This window comes from Chrysoperla carnea, chromosome 4 (genome assembly GCF_905475395.1).
Source record: "Chrysoperla carnea chromosome 4, inChrCarn1.1, whole genome shotgun sequence".
Classification (NCBI taxonomy): domain Eukaryota; kingdom Metazoa; phylum Arthropoda; class Insecta; order Neuroptera; family Chrysopidae; genus Chrysoperla; species Chrysoperla carnea.
The window spans coordinates 30,334,381-30,353,360 of record NC_058340.1 but is presented as its reverse complement, the minus strand read 5'-3'; the positions used below and the strand labels follow the sequence as shown (position 1 = coordinate 30,353,360).

At 32.0% G+C, this 18,980-nt stretch overlaps 1 protein-coding gene across 1 annotated transcript in view; it reads right to left on the bottom strand.

The window, feature by feature from the left end:
• The window catches only part of LOC123298256 (obscurin), a 39,907-nt gene that overhangs the window by 4,465 nt on the left and 16,462 nt on the right, over positions 1 to 18,980 (bottom strand). Inside the window, exons 8-29 of the mRNA XM_044880211.1 lie at positions 18,614 to 18,934; positions 17,542 to 17,698; positions 14,063 to 15,499; positions 13,033 to 13,470; positions 12,193 to 12,441; positions 10,844 to 10,985; positions 10,600 to 10,784; positions 10,098 to 10,527; positions 9,207 to 10,016; positions 8,493 to 8,959; positions 7,258 to 8,070; positions 5,478 to 5,883; positions 4,964 to 5,076; positions 4,507 to 4,878; positions 3,982 to 4,208; positions 3,561 to 3,912; positions 2,447 to 3,387; positions 2,141 to 2,385; positions 1,783 to 2,084; positions 1,032 to 1,713; positions 730 to 967; positions 29 to 613 (exon numbers count right to left, since the gene is read on the bottom strand). Of these exons, the coding sequence (XP_044736146.1) occupies positions 29 to 613; positions 730 to 967; positions 1,032 to 1,713; positions 1,783 to 2,084; positions 2,141 to 2,385; positions 2,447 to 3,387; positions 3,561 to 3,912; positions 3,982 to 4,208; positions 4,507 to 4,878; positions 4,964 to 5,076; positions 5,478 to 5,883; positions 7,258 to 8,070; positions 8,493 to 8,959; positions 9,207 to 10,016; positions 10,098 to 10,527; positions 10,600 to 10,784; positions 10,844 to 10,985; positions 12,193 to 12,441; positions 13,033 to 13,470; positions 14,063 to 15,499; positions 17,542 to 17,698; positions 18,614 to 18,934 (9,912 nt within the window). The remainder of the gene's footprint in view (positions 1 to 28; positions 614 to 729; positions 968 to 1,031; positions 1,714 to 1,782; positions 2,085 to 2,140; positions 2,386 to 2,446; positions 3,388 to 3,560; positions 3,913 to 3,981; positions 4,209 to 4,506; positions 4,879 to 4,963; positions 5,077 to 5,477; positions 5,884 to 7,257; positions 8,071 to 8,492; positions 8,960 to 9,206; positions 10,017 to 10,097; positions 10,528 to 10,599; positions 10,785 to 10,843; positions 10,986 to 12,192; positions 12,442 to 13,032; positions 13,471 to 14,062; positions 15,500 to 17,541; positions 17,699 to 18,613; positions 18,935 to 18,980) is intronic.

Below are 18,980 nucleotides of genomic sequence, written 5' to 3'. Positions count from 1 at the left end.
AAAGGTCATTTTCTTTTTCTATACTTACGTTCAAACCAAAATGTCCAATACTCTTATCATGCATATAATCCAATCCATAAAGGATTTGACGAATATATCCAGAAATTTCACTTTCTGTGTAATATGTTTGTTTAAGAAGATTGTCTTTGACAAGTTCACCGCCACTGGCCAACTCAGTGACTAACATCATGAATGAATCTCTTTCGAATGCATCATGCAAACGAATAAGTTTACGATGATTCAATGAATTCATAATATCTAATTCATTATACATGAACGGTTTCAAATCTCCACGACCATGCATAACTTTAGCAGCATAATTACGACCAGTTAATCGTTCGACAGCATGATATGTTACACCTTGAGTACCACGTCCTAATTCATCACCCAAATCGTACATTTCTTCGTATGGTTTTGTTCGTGGTTTCACGGGACTTGTATATGGCGCGTAGTTGTAGTAATTGTAATCGATTTCGTTATCAGAAATGTAAATCATTGCTGAGGATGATACTGTTCCAGCAACATTTCGAGCACTCAATGAATATAAACCTTCATCACGTGCAATAATATCGTTTATTGTTAGGAAACACGTGTCTGGTTCAACGAAATGTATCTGAAAAAATATTACTATTAGCAAATCTGAAAAAATGGGCGTTAGACTATAAGCAAATCTCTTGATATTGACCCAAATTACTATGAGTACCTGAGATTCGGGTATTTTAAGTATACCTTAATTCTGGACGAACTTGCTAAGGGTTGCCAATCTTTGTACCATTTGAGTTCTGGATAAGGAACTCCTGTAACTTTAGCTTCAAGTCGAATAGTTTTACGCAAAAGAACATGGGCTTCATCCAATCGCCTGGAAAAGCGTGGTGGTTCTGCGATTTCTAAACGAACTCTTTGACGTGCTTCTCCATGCTCGTTTTTAGCAATAGCCTCATATACGCCAACATCTCTATCCAACATTCTAAAAACATAACACAAATGTGAAAATTGTTTACAAAAAGAATACATTATTTTTGAAAGCTTACTTATTGATAAACAATGAAGCTTGGCCGTTTCTAGTATAACTGGAATCAAATCGGCCACCCATTTCAATTGGCTCGTCATCGAATGTATAACTAATCTTTGGTTTTGGATATCCATAAACGAACCAAAATAGATTAACATTATGATTTTTAACACCGTATTGTCGATCATCTTCTTGCCTAAGAAATACTGGAGCTTGGTTCATATTTCCATGTAATGGTCTTTCAATATCGAAGTCTTTTGGGAAGTATTGTGAATGGTCTAATGAAAATTGTGACCCTGGTGGTAAATAAGGAGTGAATTTTGGTGGTTCTGGTTCTAATTTTTGTCTGTATGTAACAGCAAATGGAGATGGGTCACTAATACCAAATTGATTTTCAACTCTTATTCTAAATTTATAATCTTTAAATGGTTCCAAATGTGGAATACCACATACACATGATCGAACTCCAGTTCTTATTGTTCTCCAGTCACCATGTGGTAAGTCTAACATTTCTACTTGATATGTAACTGGGAATCTTGGACCAGATGGTAGTGATGGTTTCCATGACAAAGTTAAGTGACGATCCAGCATCTTTGATATAATTGGGGCATCAGATAATGGTACTGGGACTCCAGTGTTTTTATGCTTATCGTAATCTAAATATTGGTCTCCAACGGCACGTTTTGGTCGAATATCAATTGCTAAAAGAATAATTTTTCAATTAATCGAAAGTATATTAAAGGGTGTTAGATGAGTCTTTTATTCCTTACAATCAAATGTTAAGTTAGCGTGACATTCTTCACATCCATGCTCATTGAATATACGACAAGTATATTTTCCAACATCTGGTGTATCAATGCCTTCAATTGTTAATCTTAGTAAGCCAGATCTGTCTTTCTCCATTCGAATACGTTCTGATGGGAAGAGTTTAACACCTTCTCGTTGCCATTCAACTTCTGGTTCTGGGAATCCTGTCGCACAAGCGGTAAACTTAGCGGTCATGCCTTTATATAATTCAGTATCACCAATTTTCTTGAGGAAGGATGGTGCTTCAACTTTTTGACGAGTATCTCTGAAAAATAAAATTCATGTTATTTGATGAAGTTAATAGTTTGGATGTAACCGTACATTTTATCTACAACTTGTAGTAAGGATTCGCATGAAGCAGTTCCTTCCCTATTCGTAGCTGTACATTTGTAAAGACCAGCGTCTTCTGGAGCACAGTTTCGAACATATAAACAACTGGCATCACCGTCGCGTTTAATATGGTATTTATCAGTTTCATGAATTGGTTTATTGTCTTTGTACCAAGTAATTTCTGGAGATGGCACAGCAGAAATACGACATGGAAACTTTGCATCGAATGTTGGTAACTAAAACAAAATTTGGTTATTAGGATTTTAAATATAATCTACATTTTTTAATTCTAATTACTTGTTGAATATCTGTGAATTTTTGTTCAAAGTTTGGTGGTTGATAAACTTTGCGCACAGTTGCTTTAACATCCTTAACATCTTCACCTAGAGGATTAGTCAATTTACATGAGTAAAGTCCTGCATCTGATGGTTCTGCTTCATTTATTGCTAATCCAACTCTTGCTCCGTCACATGTAATCAATGTACGTGCATCAGGTTCAATTGGATTTCCATCTTTAGTCCATGATACGCTTGGAATTGGATTACCTCGGAATGGAGCTTCAATTACTAAAGGTGTACCCTCGTCGGTAATAACATCACGAATATCATGCAAGAAAATAGGTCTTTCTTCAGGGGAGTTCGGATCTTTACGAGGAATAACAGTTAAAACGGCTTTATTTGATGTTTCACCGTTTTCATTTTCAAGATGAATTTCATAAGGTCCAGAATCATGTACAGTACATTTATCGATAAGTAAAGCACATGTACCGTCTGGAGATTCAATAATTTTCTTATGCTTTCCATCAGGGATTATTTCACATCCATTGCGTGTCCATTTCACTGTTGGTTTAGGATGGCCTAATACTTTAATTTCTAATTTTGCAGGGAAACCTTCCACAACTTTCATAGGAAGTAAGTCACCCCTGAATGACGGTTTTGTAGATTCAGGAAGAATTTCTACATTTGCTTCTCCTGTAACTTCTCCTAACTTATTGGAGGCAGTCAAAGTGTAAAGGCCGGCGTGGTCAGGTTTCGATTTCTCTATTTCTAATCCTACAGTACCATCAGGTTGTTTAATAACGTTGAAACCTTGTGAAGTTTTAATGGGTACTCCGTCTTTAGTCCATTCTATTTTTGGTGGTGGGTAAGCTTTGACTTTAGCTTCTAGTTTTAATGGTTGACTTGCATTTACAGACACATTTTCTAGTTCTTTTTCGAATTCCGGAGCCAATGGTTCAGCTGAAAAAAGAATAATTTATTATAATTTTTTCATTCTTTACGTTAGTCAACAAAATTCTTTTATACTTCCCGTGTACATTGCCATCATTTGAAAAGTAAATAACGCGTTTTCAAGAAAAATATATGAATTGACTATTTTATTGAGTATTTTACCAAAATTTTTCTTTACTTACGATTTACGACAACAGCACACATTGACGCAGCTTGTCCATTTGGATTAGTAACAACAACTTTGTAAGCTCCACTATCATTTGGAGTTGCCTTCTCCACACTTAATATGAGTGTTCCATCGGGTAAAACTTCTGTTTTAATGTGATCATTATCTTGAATTGGTTCACCATCTTTGTACCAATTAACAGTTGGCTTGGGACTTCCAGAAATTGTTGTTTTCAATTCGAATGGTTTTCCTTCGAAAACTTCGAGACCTTTGTCTAATTTTTTTCCAAATGATGGTGTTGTTTGTGCCAATCCCACGCGACAATTTGTTTCAGCGCTACCAACCAGATTTTTAGCCACACAGGAATACTAATAAAAGCAATATCATAAAGATATTTTCGTAAAATTCCAATAAAAAGCAACTTTTAAATAACTTACCCGTGCCGAATCTTCATTTCTGAAATTTGTGATAATTAAATCACTGGTTACTTGACCTTCTTTTTTAGTTTCAATCGTTGTATGTTCATCACTTTCAATTGGTTTATCATCTTTCAACCATGTCATTTGTGGTTTGGGTAATCCATCACAACGGACATGTAAAGTTGCAGTTGCAGTGTCTTCAATAATTTGGTCGGTTAATTTTGTTATAAATGACGGCGTTAGTGCTAAAAATCACAATTCATTTGATTTAATCCAACTATTTAATTAGTGACCTCACACGAGCGGACTTTCTAAAGCGTTTTAAGTATTACTTTTGTCAGATTAACTAGAAGTATGGTTTTTTACCCCATTTCAACAAAGTTAAGGCAGTTAAACTTGATCTAAAGAAACGAGTAATAATATTGAAATATGTCGGTCTTATAAATATCCCATAGATCCGGTTATCTAAATTAAAAGACCAGAGCTGGATTTATTTACTATGTACAAAGTCCGATCGTGTGTGATTGTTTAAAGAATACACACTTTGTGTATTTAGTCGTAAAGAACCAGAGGTTTCTCCGAATTCATTTGAGGCATTTATTACATATTTTCCTTCATCCGCTAAAGTAACATTCTCGACAATCAATTTGTATTGTTCTTTGTCTTCCGATTTTTCCATACGATATGATTCACTAGCAGTGATTTCTACATCATCCTCCTTAAACCATGTTACGACTGGTTCTGGATTAGAATGAATTGTTACAGAAAGTGTTGCGGGTTCCCCTGGGACAGCACCAACATCGTACAAGTCATACAATTCTGGTTTCAATAATACATCCAATCGACCAGTGGTTTCACATTCTCCATGCTTGTTGTTTGCTTTGACAGTATATTCTCCAGTATGTTCATGTTCACCTGAAAATTAATATAATGATCATTAAAAGACTCTTACTTAATAAAAAATGTTTTTAATAATTAATATAATTTGAAAAATACTCACAGTCGGCGATGTTTATAGAAAATGTGCATTCTACTAAACCATCCTCTACTTCTTTGACGTCAGTTAAAAAGCTAATAACTTCAGTTTTTGTTAATTCGGTATTTTTATAATACCTGGAATAAAAATATGATTAAGAACTCTTGCAAGGAATCAATAAATCGCTTCGTAGGTACTTAAAATATTTTGCCAAAATTCTTTTTCAACAAATTAGAAATTATTTCACGTTATATTCAAAAATGTTAAACAAAGTGAAAAAAAATATTTAGAACGCTTACAATTCATAAAGATGCAAATAAGGATATTTATTGACGTATAAAGAACGATTTCAACAGATTTTGTTTTTAAGGGGTAGGCAGATTTCCAACCAGGTTATGGAGTGAATTTTATTCTAAAGGGAATATTTTTGGGAGGTGGGTAAAATAGATTCACTAATCATGGTAAAAAGTATTATTAAAGATTTCTCTCGACATTATTAAGTACCTTCGAAGCAATACTCAGATAATGTTTAATTTACCAAGTAGGAAAAGGTTCTGGATCTCCAGTGATAACAGCAGTCAATGTAGCGCCTTCATGTTTTGGTGCTTTTTCACTTGATAATCCTTGTCGAACTCTCGGCTTTCTTAAATCAGTTTCATCGATTACATGCAAATTACCAGTTTGTACAATTTCACCCATACGATTTGTGAGTTTACACTCATATTTCCCTTGATGTTTACTTTTCTTCATGTTGGGCATTTCTAGAGTGTACGTTAGCTCTTCTCGCCTTATTTTTGTTGTTTTTGTACTCTTTATCTTTTGACCATTATAAAACCATTCTGCTTCTGGTGTGGGTACACCAGATGCTTTGACAAAGTATTTTTGTGTTTGTGTTTCAAAGACTTGTCCATCTTCAAGATTTGTATCCAAAATTTGTGGAATTGCTATTAAAAATTTATTTCAATTAATAATTTATGAAAAAGTTTGTTGGATTTTTACATCCGTATGTATGAAAAATATATACTAGAGTTTCGAATAAAATGAAACTGAACAAAATGAAAGTTGTTCCAGTTTTAGGCTTGTCAGACCATAGGTTTTTAGTTTTCCAGATAATGGTCTGGAAATATGACGATAAAACGTCATATTTAAAATATTCCTAAATATTTTCCACTGAATTTGCTTTTAGATTTATATTTATGGAATCAAATTTTTTTGATTTTGTTTTTAAATACTTGAATTTAATTATCCGGTTTTATACAAACATACACATGGATACTCAAATTATTGAACCAGGAAGGTACAGACATTATGCACTTTACTGGAAAGTTTGGAACCTCGAATGATGTGGGTTCAATCGTGGCATCGAGAGTTTATAAATTATAATGAGGCTGAATGAAGTGGTTAATTGATAAGATGCTCGTTACCAGGCAAAGATAAAATAAACATTTTTGTTGATGAAGTTTTTTTGCCTGTTCCTTTTACAAACGACAGATGAATGTAGACACAGTTTCTATTAAAGTAAGTTGCAGCCTCGCAACTTACTTAGTCCCAGATTCTTTAAGTATTATTATTATTATTAAAGCATACATGTATACAAAAATACGGATATCGTGGTTATATCTTACCTCTTTTTAAATATGCGTTAACTGTAATAAGTAGAGATTTTTTAGACGAATTTCATGCAAAAAACATCCATGCATTTTGATACCTACCGCTAAAGAATTTTTAAAAACATTTTTACCTAAAAAATTCATTTTGAAATTTGAAGTTAAATAGTCTTGACGTGTGTGTGTACATATGACTTAAGCCAAAGTACAACCGAGTCTGAGAAGAGTTAGATCACTTTTTGCAGTCTAAAGTAGCTTAGTTAGCTATGCGGTTATACTTAATTGAAAGAACTTATGTGGTTTAATTGATTTCGACAAATTTAGTATCATTTCTATTGAATGTGAATGGGAATTTTGGTTGCAAAAACGGACAATGGACAAGAAAGTAGTCGAATTAAATATTTTTACTTTCAATTATATTAAAATTCGAGACTTTATCAGATTTTGCTTGCGTTCCTTTATAATGTTGTTTCGTGCTTCCCAATTAATTTGACTTTTCATACCATGTAGGTACTTAATTTTATTAATGAGCATCATACTGATAATAGTGATCAATTTTTGGGTATTAAGAGTTTTTTTTATGTGTATTGTTATGTTAATTTTGTGTTTATTAATATTTTTATTTCTTGTGTAACAGTTTATTTTGTTGCTGTGAAGTTAAAATTTGTTATGCGATTTTTCTGATTTATTGTAAAGTTTTGCTTATCTTACCTTCTCCTTTTGGTTTATCACCTATAATCTCTTCAAGTACGCTACGTTGTTTTTTAATCTTATTAAATAATTCTTTCATTTCTTCGTCATCTTCATCCTCAACCTTCGGTTTAGTTGAAGATGGTTGATTTTCAATTACAGGTGTTGTTGGCTCATCTAATTCGACTATTTGTACACCTGATTTCTCAGAATCAGAACGTTTAAATTCTGTTTTAAGTGTTATACCATTGTCGACATTTACTTCAGCTTTAATTGATTCAATACTTTCTTTAAGTTCGACTTTCGATTTGGATAATAGTTTACTGTTTTGGGGTTCTTCAGCTTTTTCAACAATTATTACTTTCTCTTCAGCAATTTCAACATTTTCAACACTTGATTTCGATAGTAACCGAGCAGTTTTTGGTCGTTTTGTTCCTAAATCTACTTGATCAGTATTTTGTTCGGATACTTCAATTTTTTCAACAGTAGATTTCGAAACTTTTCGTGTAATGTTTGGTTTAATTTCATCAGTTTCTGGTGTTAAAACATTTTGTACAATTTCCTCCTCTTTAAGTTTTCGATTAGGTTCTATATCATCCGTAGTTGCGTGAGCAAGTAATTTTGGTTTCTTCGATTTTTTCAAAACTGTATCCTCTGGTTGTTCCGCATCTATACTTTGCGATTCTCTTATGATTTCTATTGTATTCGATACTTCAGCGATTTCTCCTGGTCCAACTTCATTGTCAATTACGGGATAGGCAATAACACTATCGTCAGTTTTTCGAGAGGTAATTGCTTCTTCTTCATGGCCATTATTTACAGTGTCAACTATTTCTGTAATTTGGACTTTTGTAAATAGATTCTGAACATTTTGTCATACAAAAATGTTACCCAACACTAGCAAAAATTACAGGAAGAAAAACAAAAAAACAAAAAATACGACTACAATTCAACATATACGTTTCAAAACTACTTCAAAATATAACAAAAAACAAAAATGGAGTACTTTAAACCAATGGTAAAACATCACAAATGAAATACAAATATAAATATGACGAACTTTAACAATGTAAAAGTAACGTGAAACATTTACGAACATGAAGTAAAAATGGGATATTAATATTCGTAAATGTAGGGGAAACTGCAAACAAAAAATATTCACCCAAATCATCTTAAAACTTATCAAAAAATTACCTTAAAATAATTTTATAAATTTGATTAGACCCCTTTTTAAAGAAACGTAAAGTTATACTTACTATGGACAGTGACCGTACTCTTGCTACTAACTGATCCCAAAACGTTTTGTACAATAACTTCATATTCTCCACCATCTTCATATTTCACTAGATCCACAGTTAAATTGTACGTTTCATTTCGTTGATTATCTCGTGTTATTTTGATACGTGCATCAGCCGATACATCGTTACCGTTTTTGAACCATTTAACTTCTGGTTCTGGGCATGCCACCACCTCTATTTGTAAGTTTAAGGTTGCACCCTCATCAACTACGGTATCAGCTAATGTCTTCCTTAATTTTGGTTTACAGTTAACTGTAACATCAGCACTATTTTCAGTAGCTCCTAATTCGTTTGATAATTTCAGCGTATATTTTCCATGTAAATCACTATTGGCTTCCTTGATTTTAAGTTTGTAATTGCCATCTTCATCCACAGATTTTTCAAATTCGTTTTGACTCTCGGTGATTTCAACATCTCCCAAAAACCTACAAAAAAATTCAAAAATTAAAAGTAGTATTAAAATAGAAATTTAAAGCTTTCGTTTGTTCGCTATGTTAAGATATGTTAAGTTGTCGCAGCTGTAGATAAAGCTTTCGACTACGGATAGTTTGAGAGATAAAGACTCCCACGCATTTGTTTTATAACCAAATATTATTCCGAGAAGGTTATAAATATATACTGCAATATATTTTAAATTTAGAGAACTTTATCGAAAATTATTTTACAACATACCATCTTCCGTTTGGCTTAGGAAAACCATCAACTGCAGCTACAAGTTCAATGTCCACATCACCTTCAGTAACAGTTATATTACGTAACTGTTCTCGAACAACTGGCGCACCACGAACATCCAATCTTGCACTATCCTGAGTTGTGCCATGTTCGTTTCTCAAAACACATTTGTATCTACCAGAATCTGTAGAAACTGCGCCAGTAATTTTCAACCCATACGTCCCTTGACCATCAGAAGTACGAATTAAGGTTGATGTATCTGATGTAATTTCCTTATCATTTTTGTACCAAGTAATGGTGGGAGCAGGATCAGATTCAACTTTAATTTCAAACACTGCATAATCAGTTTCACTGCGTACAATATTTTCACCAAGTCTTTTAATTATTTTTGGTTTGGAATAAACTTTCGTTTTCCAAAATTCTGAAGCTTGTGCTAATTCATTTATTGCAACAATAGAATAAGATCCACTATCAGATAATTTTGCATCTTTTATAACTAAAGTATAAGTCATTCCTTCTCTTTCAATTTCAATACGGTCGGATTGTTGGACTTCTTGACCATCTTTGTAAATTTTTAAACTTGGCCTTGGTGAACCATCAATTTCCATCTTTATTCGTAAAGTTTCGTCGGCCAAACAAGAATTATCTTCAATTTTCGACTTGAATTTAGGTGGAGCTTTAATTTTTAATTCCAATTCTCCTATATCAGTGCCTAAATCGTTTTTGGCTTTAACTTCGTACTTTCCAGCTTCAGCTGTTGTAACGTTTTTAATAACCAAAGAGATGCTTTGAGTATCTTCATATAAAAATCTAAAAAAAAAAAAAATTAATTAATTAATAATTCGGAAAAAGTTGAGAGAGAAGAAATAGTTGAAGGGACTTGATATTTACTTGTATTTTCCACCAGCTTCAATTGGTTTACCATCACAGGTCCAAGTAACTAATGGTCTTGGATAACCAGTTACTTGTAAATCCATCATAGCTGAACCACCTGCAGCTGCTTCAAATGTTTTTTGTTCAATAATAATTTTTGGTGCTTCTGGTGTTTTAGGTAATTGGTTTATGGCCCCTTGGACGGTCAGTTCGGCACTGCAGCTAACCAAACCACTAGAGGTTTGTGCTACACAAGTGTATAAACCAGCATCTTCTGGTTTGACATGTTGGAAAACAAGTGCCAATGAATCTTCATCTTCACCCATAAGAACTTTAAATCTTTCATCAGGTTCAAAATATACTCCATTTCTTTGCCACATAAATTTGGGTATAGAACCTGGCTCTAATAATCCTTGTTTTTCAAGTTCGCCAAATATGTTCTTATGATCTAAAAAAAATTTGTATAAAATTTTGGTTCATATTCATGAAAAAGATTTGCTAAAGATCTTGTGTAGTATACCTGTGACACGAACTTGAGATTGAGATGTGGCTTCGCCAAATTTATTTTTAGCAACACAACGGTACAATCCCGCATCTTCATACTTAACTTTTTCAATAATCATTTCATAATATCCATTTTCGGCATGAGCACGATTGATTTTAACAGTTTTATGGCTATCAGTAATTTCTTTATCATCTTTGTAGCTAAAAATTTTACATTATTTTATTGCGTCCAAAAAAAAATGTATTTAATTTATACGTACAAAGTCAAATCTGGGTTTGGATCGCCTTTAACTTTTATCATACAACGCAAATGTGTATCTTCCAAAAGTTCGGAATCTTTTAGCTGTACCAAAAATACTGGAGCGTTAGCTTCAGCTCGTTCGCGGCGTTGTTCTGCTGTTACTAAATTTTAGGAAAAATTAAAGATTAGTCTAAGCATATACGAAAAAGACTAGTTAAAATTTCGATTCTTTGCCGTTCTTTATCAATTGGAAAAGTGTGGACATATTACAACGACGCCTTAAAAAATTATCTAAAGCTACTTTGACGAATTTTAATATAAATATAAGTTGAATAGCGAAGATAAATCAGCAACAGGCAATAACTACGTAATTGAAATAGAAAAATATATAGGCTCTACAACAATCGTGCAAAATTTTGCTACATTTAAAGCAGTTGCAAATGATCAAAGTTTTACTTCTAAATAGACATAATTCAGTCAAATTATACATGAAAAGGGGTGAACCTTTCATCAAATCATGTATTTTTGTTTTTTGATATGGTGCTTGCAATGTAAAGACAATGTTAAATCTAAGTTTTCAACCTCGGAAAACGACCGGATATTGCCGAAAAATAAGAGAAACATCAAAAATTTTACACTATTTTAGTTTTTGCATATTTTGACCCAGAAAGACTTTTTTTTCATCGAAAATTGTAGTATTTATTTTTAAAGCAGGTTAAATTTGCAACAATTTGAGATAAGACCGGCTTTTATGGGGCCGATAGTTTCGGAGATACAGCTTTTCAAAGTTTGTCTATTTCGTCAAGTTACACGATTTTACGCAAAATTTTATCTTGTAAACCGTTAGAGATAGAACAAAAGTTTAAATGTAAAAAATGTTTCTTATAAAAAAATAAACAATTATTGGTTTAAAACTTTGGTTTTTCCAGAATGTTTCACAAGACCACTCACTAGTTGAAGCTATCTGAAAAATACCTGATTAGATGCAAGGTCCAATGTTTAATTTGATTGAATTAACAGAAAAAAGCAGCTAAACATATTGCAGATGAGATGAATCATTTTTCGCTGCTATTTAAAATTTTTATTTTTGAGATGAACACGCTTACCATGAAGAAATTTTAAAATAATCTACAATACAAAATATTTTCAGCCTATCTTCTTCACTATCCTAAATTTTGATATTTTCCTTTATAAAAAATTTGTGAATGGCCAAAGGATATCCAAAGATGACTTTAATATCTAGCAATGGAAACCATAAAATATTTCCTAGACAATTATATCACCTTACAGATATCCATTGGAAATGCTTTATTGTGTAAATCTAGAATGAATGTAAAAAAGATTCTAAAAATATGATGAAACACTCACATTGCTCGACTACAAGCTGTGCAGTACATGTAACTTTCCCTTCGGTATTAAGTGCAAGTGCAGTATATGTACCACTATCTGATTCTTTACAGTGCAAAATTTTCAAAGAAAAAGCATCACCAGCTTCTGAAGCTGATGCTACAATTCGATCAGCTAATTTATCATCAAGCGGTTTATTTTCTTTCAACCATGTTAGACTATCAGTACGACCACCGCCAAGTTTACAATTAAATTCAGCATTATCGCCCGCTAAATAATGAAATTATATTAATTAATGCGTAACTACTAATTTACATTTAAAATGATTCTTCATACGCCGTCGGAATTAAAATTGACAATAATATGAAATGAAAGTGGATGTTGTATAATAATAACAGAAGGATGCCACAATTGGGCCATTGCGACATATAGAACTGTAAGTTCTCTGTGCATTTCCTTGAGAACAGTATGCCATTTGGCTGCATATCCCTCTTCTAATTGGGATGATGACTAAATTTTTTTATCAATTCTGGTGAAGAATTCCCACTTCACGGACAGAACAGTGAACTTCTAATTAAAAAAAGAGGAACAAATCTTAAAGATTATGTCATTGTTGAACATCGCCATAGAGGTTACATACAGTGTGTCGCATTTAAGATGAAGACACCCAACATTTTATATCCTGACTACTCTCTTTAGGCTCCTATATATTGTGTAACTGTTGACAATTTCATAAAAAGTCTGTTTTCCCAAAGATAACGCGTTTTTGAAGAGAATTGTCCTATAATTCCGATGGTGTATGAATGACTACCACAGTGATCTACATTAAACTAATAATTAAAATTTAATAAAACTTCTCACGTTCAACGCTACATCCTTGAATTGTCTGAGTAAATGTTGGTTTTCCTTTCACCTCTGTAGACGACGATTCTGATGTAACTGTTTTCGACTCAGTTTTAACTGACGCGGCTTCAACACTACTTGCTTGTGTTTTAGATGCTTGTGTCTCCGAAATAATTTCACTTATTTCAACAGATGATGCCGCACCAGATGTTAATTGTGGTCTCAAACCAGATCCACTTTCAATTGTCACACTTTGATCGGATGAAATTACAATACCACCCTCCCGCAATTCACTTCCTTGAACAGCGTAGCCAGATTTTTCAGCTGATATAAGTTTACCATCTTGAAGAATTTCACTACTTGAGCTGATTGCAGCACTTTGATGTACTTCACTTATTTGTGCACGACCATTTGTTGTTGATGATGAATATGTTGCAGATACTTCTTCATGATATTCTGGAAAAAATGACAAATTGTCTGAAAACTCGTTTATATATATTTTCTGGAGAAATATGAATGTGTGTCAATAAACTATTATGGAACATATTTTTAGAAACCCGGAAATAAAAATGTTTTTCTTGAATTTTTGGTGTAGAAATTTGATTTTTTACCCAAATTTTTACTAAATATTTGTGGAATAATATTGCAAATAGGCCCATAATATTATTTTTAATTTACCACTTACTTAACTTGTTCAAAAAAAATAAACAATAACACGCGGATAACGCCATGTAATTACATTGCACGCATTTCACATATATAAACTAATATTAGAATCTATTTTTACGCGTGGACTATTGCATTAGGGCACTTGCATTCTAAGTAACATAAATTAACGTTTGACTGATTTGAATGAAACTGTCTTACACTTTTTGCGTCTCTAAAGTTAGCAGATTAAATTTACCAAACAATGTTCTGCGTAGAAAAATTCATTTATTATTAAAAAAAGACCTTAAAAAACTCTTTAAAAGGATAATTAAGCGTCAAAAATTTAACCAATTCTGCAAAACAGGGATTAAATCTACAATAATCATAGCTATTTTATTACCTGATCTTGTTGAAGAGCTTTTAAAACTTCCAAAACGTCCCGACATTTCTGCTGATTCTTCGCCAGAGTCAAGTTGATGATTAGCTTCACTAGTTTCTGTTTTATCAGACTGTGATGGTTTTGGATTATCCGCTGGTTTTGGATTATCTACTGGTTTTGGATTATCTACTGGTTTTGGATTATCTGCTGGCTTCGGATTATCTACCGGCTTCGGATTATCTGCTGGCTTTGGATTATCTGCTGGCTTTGGATTATCTGCAGGTTTTGGATTATCTGCTGGTTTTGGATTATCCACTGGTTTTGGATTATTTACTGGTTTTGGATTTTCCGCAGGCTTTGGATTATCTGCTGGTTTTGGATTATCTGCTGGCTTTAGATTATCCGCTGGTTTTGGATTATCTGCTAGCTTCGGATTATCTGCTGGCTTCGGATTATCTACTGGCTTTGGATTATCTGCAGGTTTTGGATTATCCGCTGGTTTTGGATTATCTGCTGGTTTTGGATTATTCTCTGGTTTTGGATTATCCGCTGGTTTCGTAGGGTTTTGTTGTACAACTTCTGTTTGTTTTGGATTAGATTCAGGGTTTGAAGAACTTTGTTGAACTTCACCTGGAGATTGTTTTGATTCCACTGGTTTTGCAGGGTTTTGTTCAACTTTTTCGAGATTTTGTTCTAAGTTCGATGTAGCACTGGATTGAATTTCAGGTTTTTTTGGTTTATCAATAAATATTTCTTTTGTTTCTGTACTCAAAACTTTCACTTCAATAGTTTTATTAGAAGCTACTTCAGTTTTTGATTCTTTTACTTCACTTTTACTCTCTGTTTTAACTTCAGTTCTTGCCTTTGTTTCACTGCTTGTTTCAGTTTTTACTTCAGCTTGTAAAGACTCAGCTTTCACTTCAGAAGTTTTATTAGAAGCTTCTGTTTTTGTTTCTTTTACTTCACTTTTAATTTCAGCTTTTACTTCACTACTGTTTTCAGTTTTAACTTCAGATTTTAAAGTCTCAGCTTTCACTTCAGTTGTTTTATTAGAAGCTAGTTCAGTTTTTGTTTCTTTTATTTCACTTTTAATTTCACTTTTAACTTCAGTTTTTGCTTCTTTTACAACACTGCTACTTTCAGTTTTGACTTCAGCTTGTAAAGGTTCAGCTACAGGTATAACAATAGCACGTTTTGCTTCAACAATAACAGTTTTTGCCTGTGATAGTACAGTATCTTGTAATGAGGTATCTAATGCTTCAGTAAGAGTTACGTCCGCTTCAGCAGTCTTAAAACTTTCAGTTGATGTTGTAGTTGTAGTTTGTTTTGTGACTTGTAATTGTTCTTTTGCAATTACTGTTGTTTCTTCAACTTTTGTAACTGTTTCTTCAACTTGTTCTACAGTTTCTTCAACTTTTTCTACTTGTAAATCGTCTGCTGCGTGTTCTTCTAATGCAACTATCGTGAGAAAATGGAAGGTTTAAGATTAAATGAAATTAAAATAAACAAACCAAAATCAAACTATGAGTTTCAAATTAAATTAAATTTTTATTTTCTATTGGGTTAAATCTTACCCATATAACGATTATTTTTCTAACTTGAATTTAGTTTGAAAAACAACGCTTATAGAAAAATATATTGTTAATGTTTAATTTAGAATTCGTAGGTATCGAATTTTGAGATTTTTTGATATTATCATTATGGCCAGTAGTTGTTACCACTTGAAATTCATAAAATTTGGAACATTTTGAAAAAATAAAAGATTGTATGTATAAAAATGAAATCAATACCTACGGACTCATCGTGTAGTGTGGTTTAGTGTATGTTTGTTAATTTTTTATAAATGAGATATTTTTTATTAATTTTTGTTCATTTTTCCTTAATTTGGGTAGAGATTTTTGTGATTGAAAAAGGTGGAAAATAATCATTAAAATAATAATCTAAATTAATCTCAATTACACTTTCATTTTATCTGACTTCAGGTTGGGATTTGGTGACAATTATTTTACAGTAAATTTTGTTCCAAGTGAAAATACGCAAAAATGTTAGACAACTTTAAACGTCAATTGTTAGTAATATTTGATTTTCAGGAACTTTTCATCACTTATCGCAAGTCGTTCCTATAAATATCTCATTTATAGTGTATATATTTTTGCTAGATACCAAAATTGGAAAAACGAAAAATGTATAAAGCTTATATTACGATAAATTTTGTATGTGAAACAAAATCGTGAAATGATGCCATGTGAAGTAGTCTTAGAATAGATTTTTAGCATATTTGTAAAGATCGTGTAAAAAATGTATAAACGTATTTTATTAACAAAATATGTATACGGATTGTATTTTAAACCATTTCATATGCATGCAGTTTATATCGTTCTCGTTTAAACAAGACCAGATTAACCATGGCAGAACATCTAGGCAATACAATTCTAGGAGTTCCTTTTCAGCCGTTTGATAATCATTAAGTCTTTTCAAGTTGATAAATAGGTTTGAGTAATATGAGGCGCGGGTGTTCTAATTTTAAATTTATTCTTGTTAAATGCAATAAAATACAATTATAAACGAAAGAAAATAGTTTTGTCAAGTACATTAAGTTTATATATTAAATTTTCTTAATTTTTTAGATACAAAATCGTTCATAACATCTTGAAAATTGACCTTTTCCAATACATAATTTTCAATCGCTATTATCGATAATGCTGTTTAAACGCTACTGAGATGTGTTGATAAACGAAGGTATTTTTTTTATTAGTTTATAATACCTATTGTCATTGTAGACCGTCAGGTCGTACCAAAAAAATATAATCAATTCAATTTATATTAGGTTTTTGGTAGTACATACTATATTACAATAAATAATTTAAATAATAAAAAATAATTTGATTATTGGTGTATGAGTACAAGCTTTATTTTATTTCAAAATTTTTCGCATTTTCGTTCATTCTCAAGAGATTAAATTAATTTATCTCCTCTATCATTGGCTGTTACGAGCTGACATTTTTTTTTTGCGCGCGTGTCCCCAAGTACTTATTTACTCTGTCTAGTGGTTAATCGGGCCCACCGCTTATGTCTATTACATTTAAATCAACATACTAATTTTTTTATCAATGCTTATTGAACATAAATTGACGAGTCTGTATATTGGTTTCAATATAATGAAATGAATTAGTGATATATGTGCGGTTTACTCGAGTAAAGATCTTTGGAAAAATGATCTCAAAAAAAAAAAAAACTCTTTGATAAAAAAAAATCACAAAAAGATTATTCCAAAAATCTAACAAACTCGAGTTGAGTGCAAAATTTGAGTGCTTCATGGTAAAAAAAATCAGCCCAACTAATCCCAGAAAATATTAACATGAACAACTCGAGTTGAATGTAAAATGTTTTTTCCCTTGGGATCATTTTCCACGGATCGTTAATCTTGACACCATATAAATGATTTAAATATACAATCAGTAAAATATCTATCAACTAATTTGATTAATTTTAAAAGGTACCTATATCACTGGAGTATTGACGAATTTCATCGAGCCAGTAGAGTTTGACGAGATCTCTATGTGCAGTTAATGTGAGAGGATAGCCAGGAATATTGACCTGGTGCAGTTCAAAAGTACGCGAATCGTTTGGAAAATCACGTACTTCTACATCTGGCAGCTATACAGATAATTACTGAGTATACACGATCAATATGAAATTAATTGTTTCTAATTATCACAGGGTATCTAACTAAAATTAATAGTTAAACTTAAGTTAAAATAAGTATATTTCTTTCATTAAGCTCATATTTCCCCCCGAAAATAAAAACTTAAATGCACTGTCGAAGGTCAACCAAGAGGAGTGGGGATGTCTTATAAAACAGTTTTATAGGATTTGCGTATATCTACAGCCTCACTAAATTCAGTCTTCCACATTTTCATCTGAATTGAGAAGCTCAGTTGTTTTAATGTTTTGTAAGACAAGATGTTTTTTTAAATTTTTTAATGAATTTGTTTTCTTAAAAGATGAGAAAACAGGTACTAGGGTTTCTGGATACAAAGGTGCTAGAATTTAAGCTTTACATTTAAATCTAGAATTTCCTGGTTTAAAAAAGTCGTATTTTTGAGAATACTTTCCAAAAAAATTTGGCTTAAAGAGCTCCACACGAAATTGCTACAAGATAATTATTATTTACCAAAAAAGTCTATGTAATTAGAGTTCGAATTTTATGTGAATAATTTTTATTTTGGGAAATAATGAAGCAAATTTAATTGCGAAACTTTTGTGTATTCGGTAAAATATTCTCATAATTTACATTAATAATTTGACAAGATTGATATTGGGGTCAAAATTTTCCTAAATATTTACTTACATAAAATATTTTTATTAATAGCGTACCAAGATAAATTGAAAGTAATAGTGCTAAATTTTAATTCTCAAGTAACAATAATTAAATTTTTGGCTGAAATCATGTAAATAAATATACCTACCTACTATAATTTTCTTTATACTAAATGGACCATGAAAGAAATATACATATCTATTTCTAAAAGTATATAAAAAAAAAAATTATATAGGTACGAAAATTCTTACTTTAATAATATCTTTAAGTTGAAATACTGATCTATCTTCAGAGATACGTTTTACTTTACAAACAAGTATCCTAGCTTTAAATAAAAATAAGTAACGTTCTTTTTTTACTGCTACTGGTGTAGTTGCAGTTGGTGATTTGGTTATTGAATACCAATCGTGTGCTAATAATCGTCCTAATTTATAAATACTGCCACGATATCCTTCTATGCTACTTGTAAATTTATCGTCTGTGGCACGATGTGGGACACTTAGCATCAATTCCAATGCACGTTGTAAATAACTGGCGTCCTCTTGTAGCCACAGTGTATACTTTACCAATTCCTGGAAAGAAAGAAAAAACAAAATTTGGTTTGGATATCATAATCTT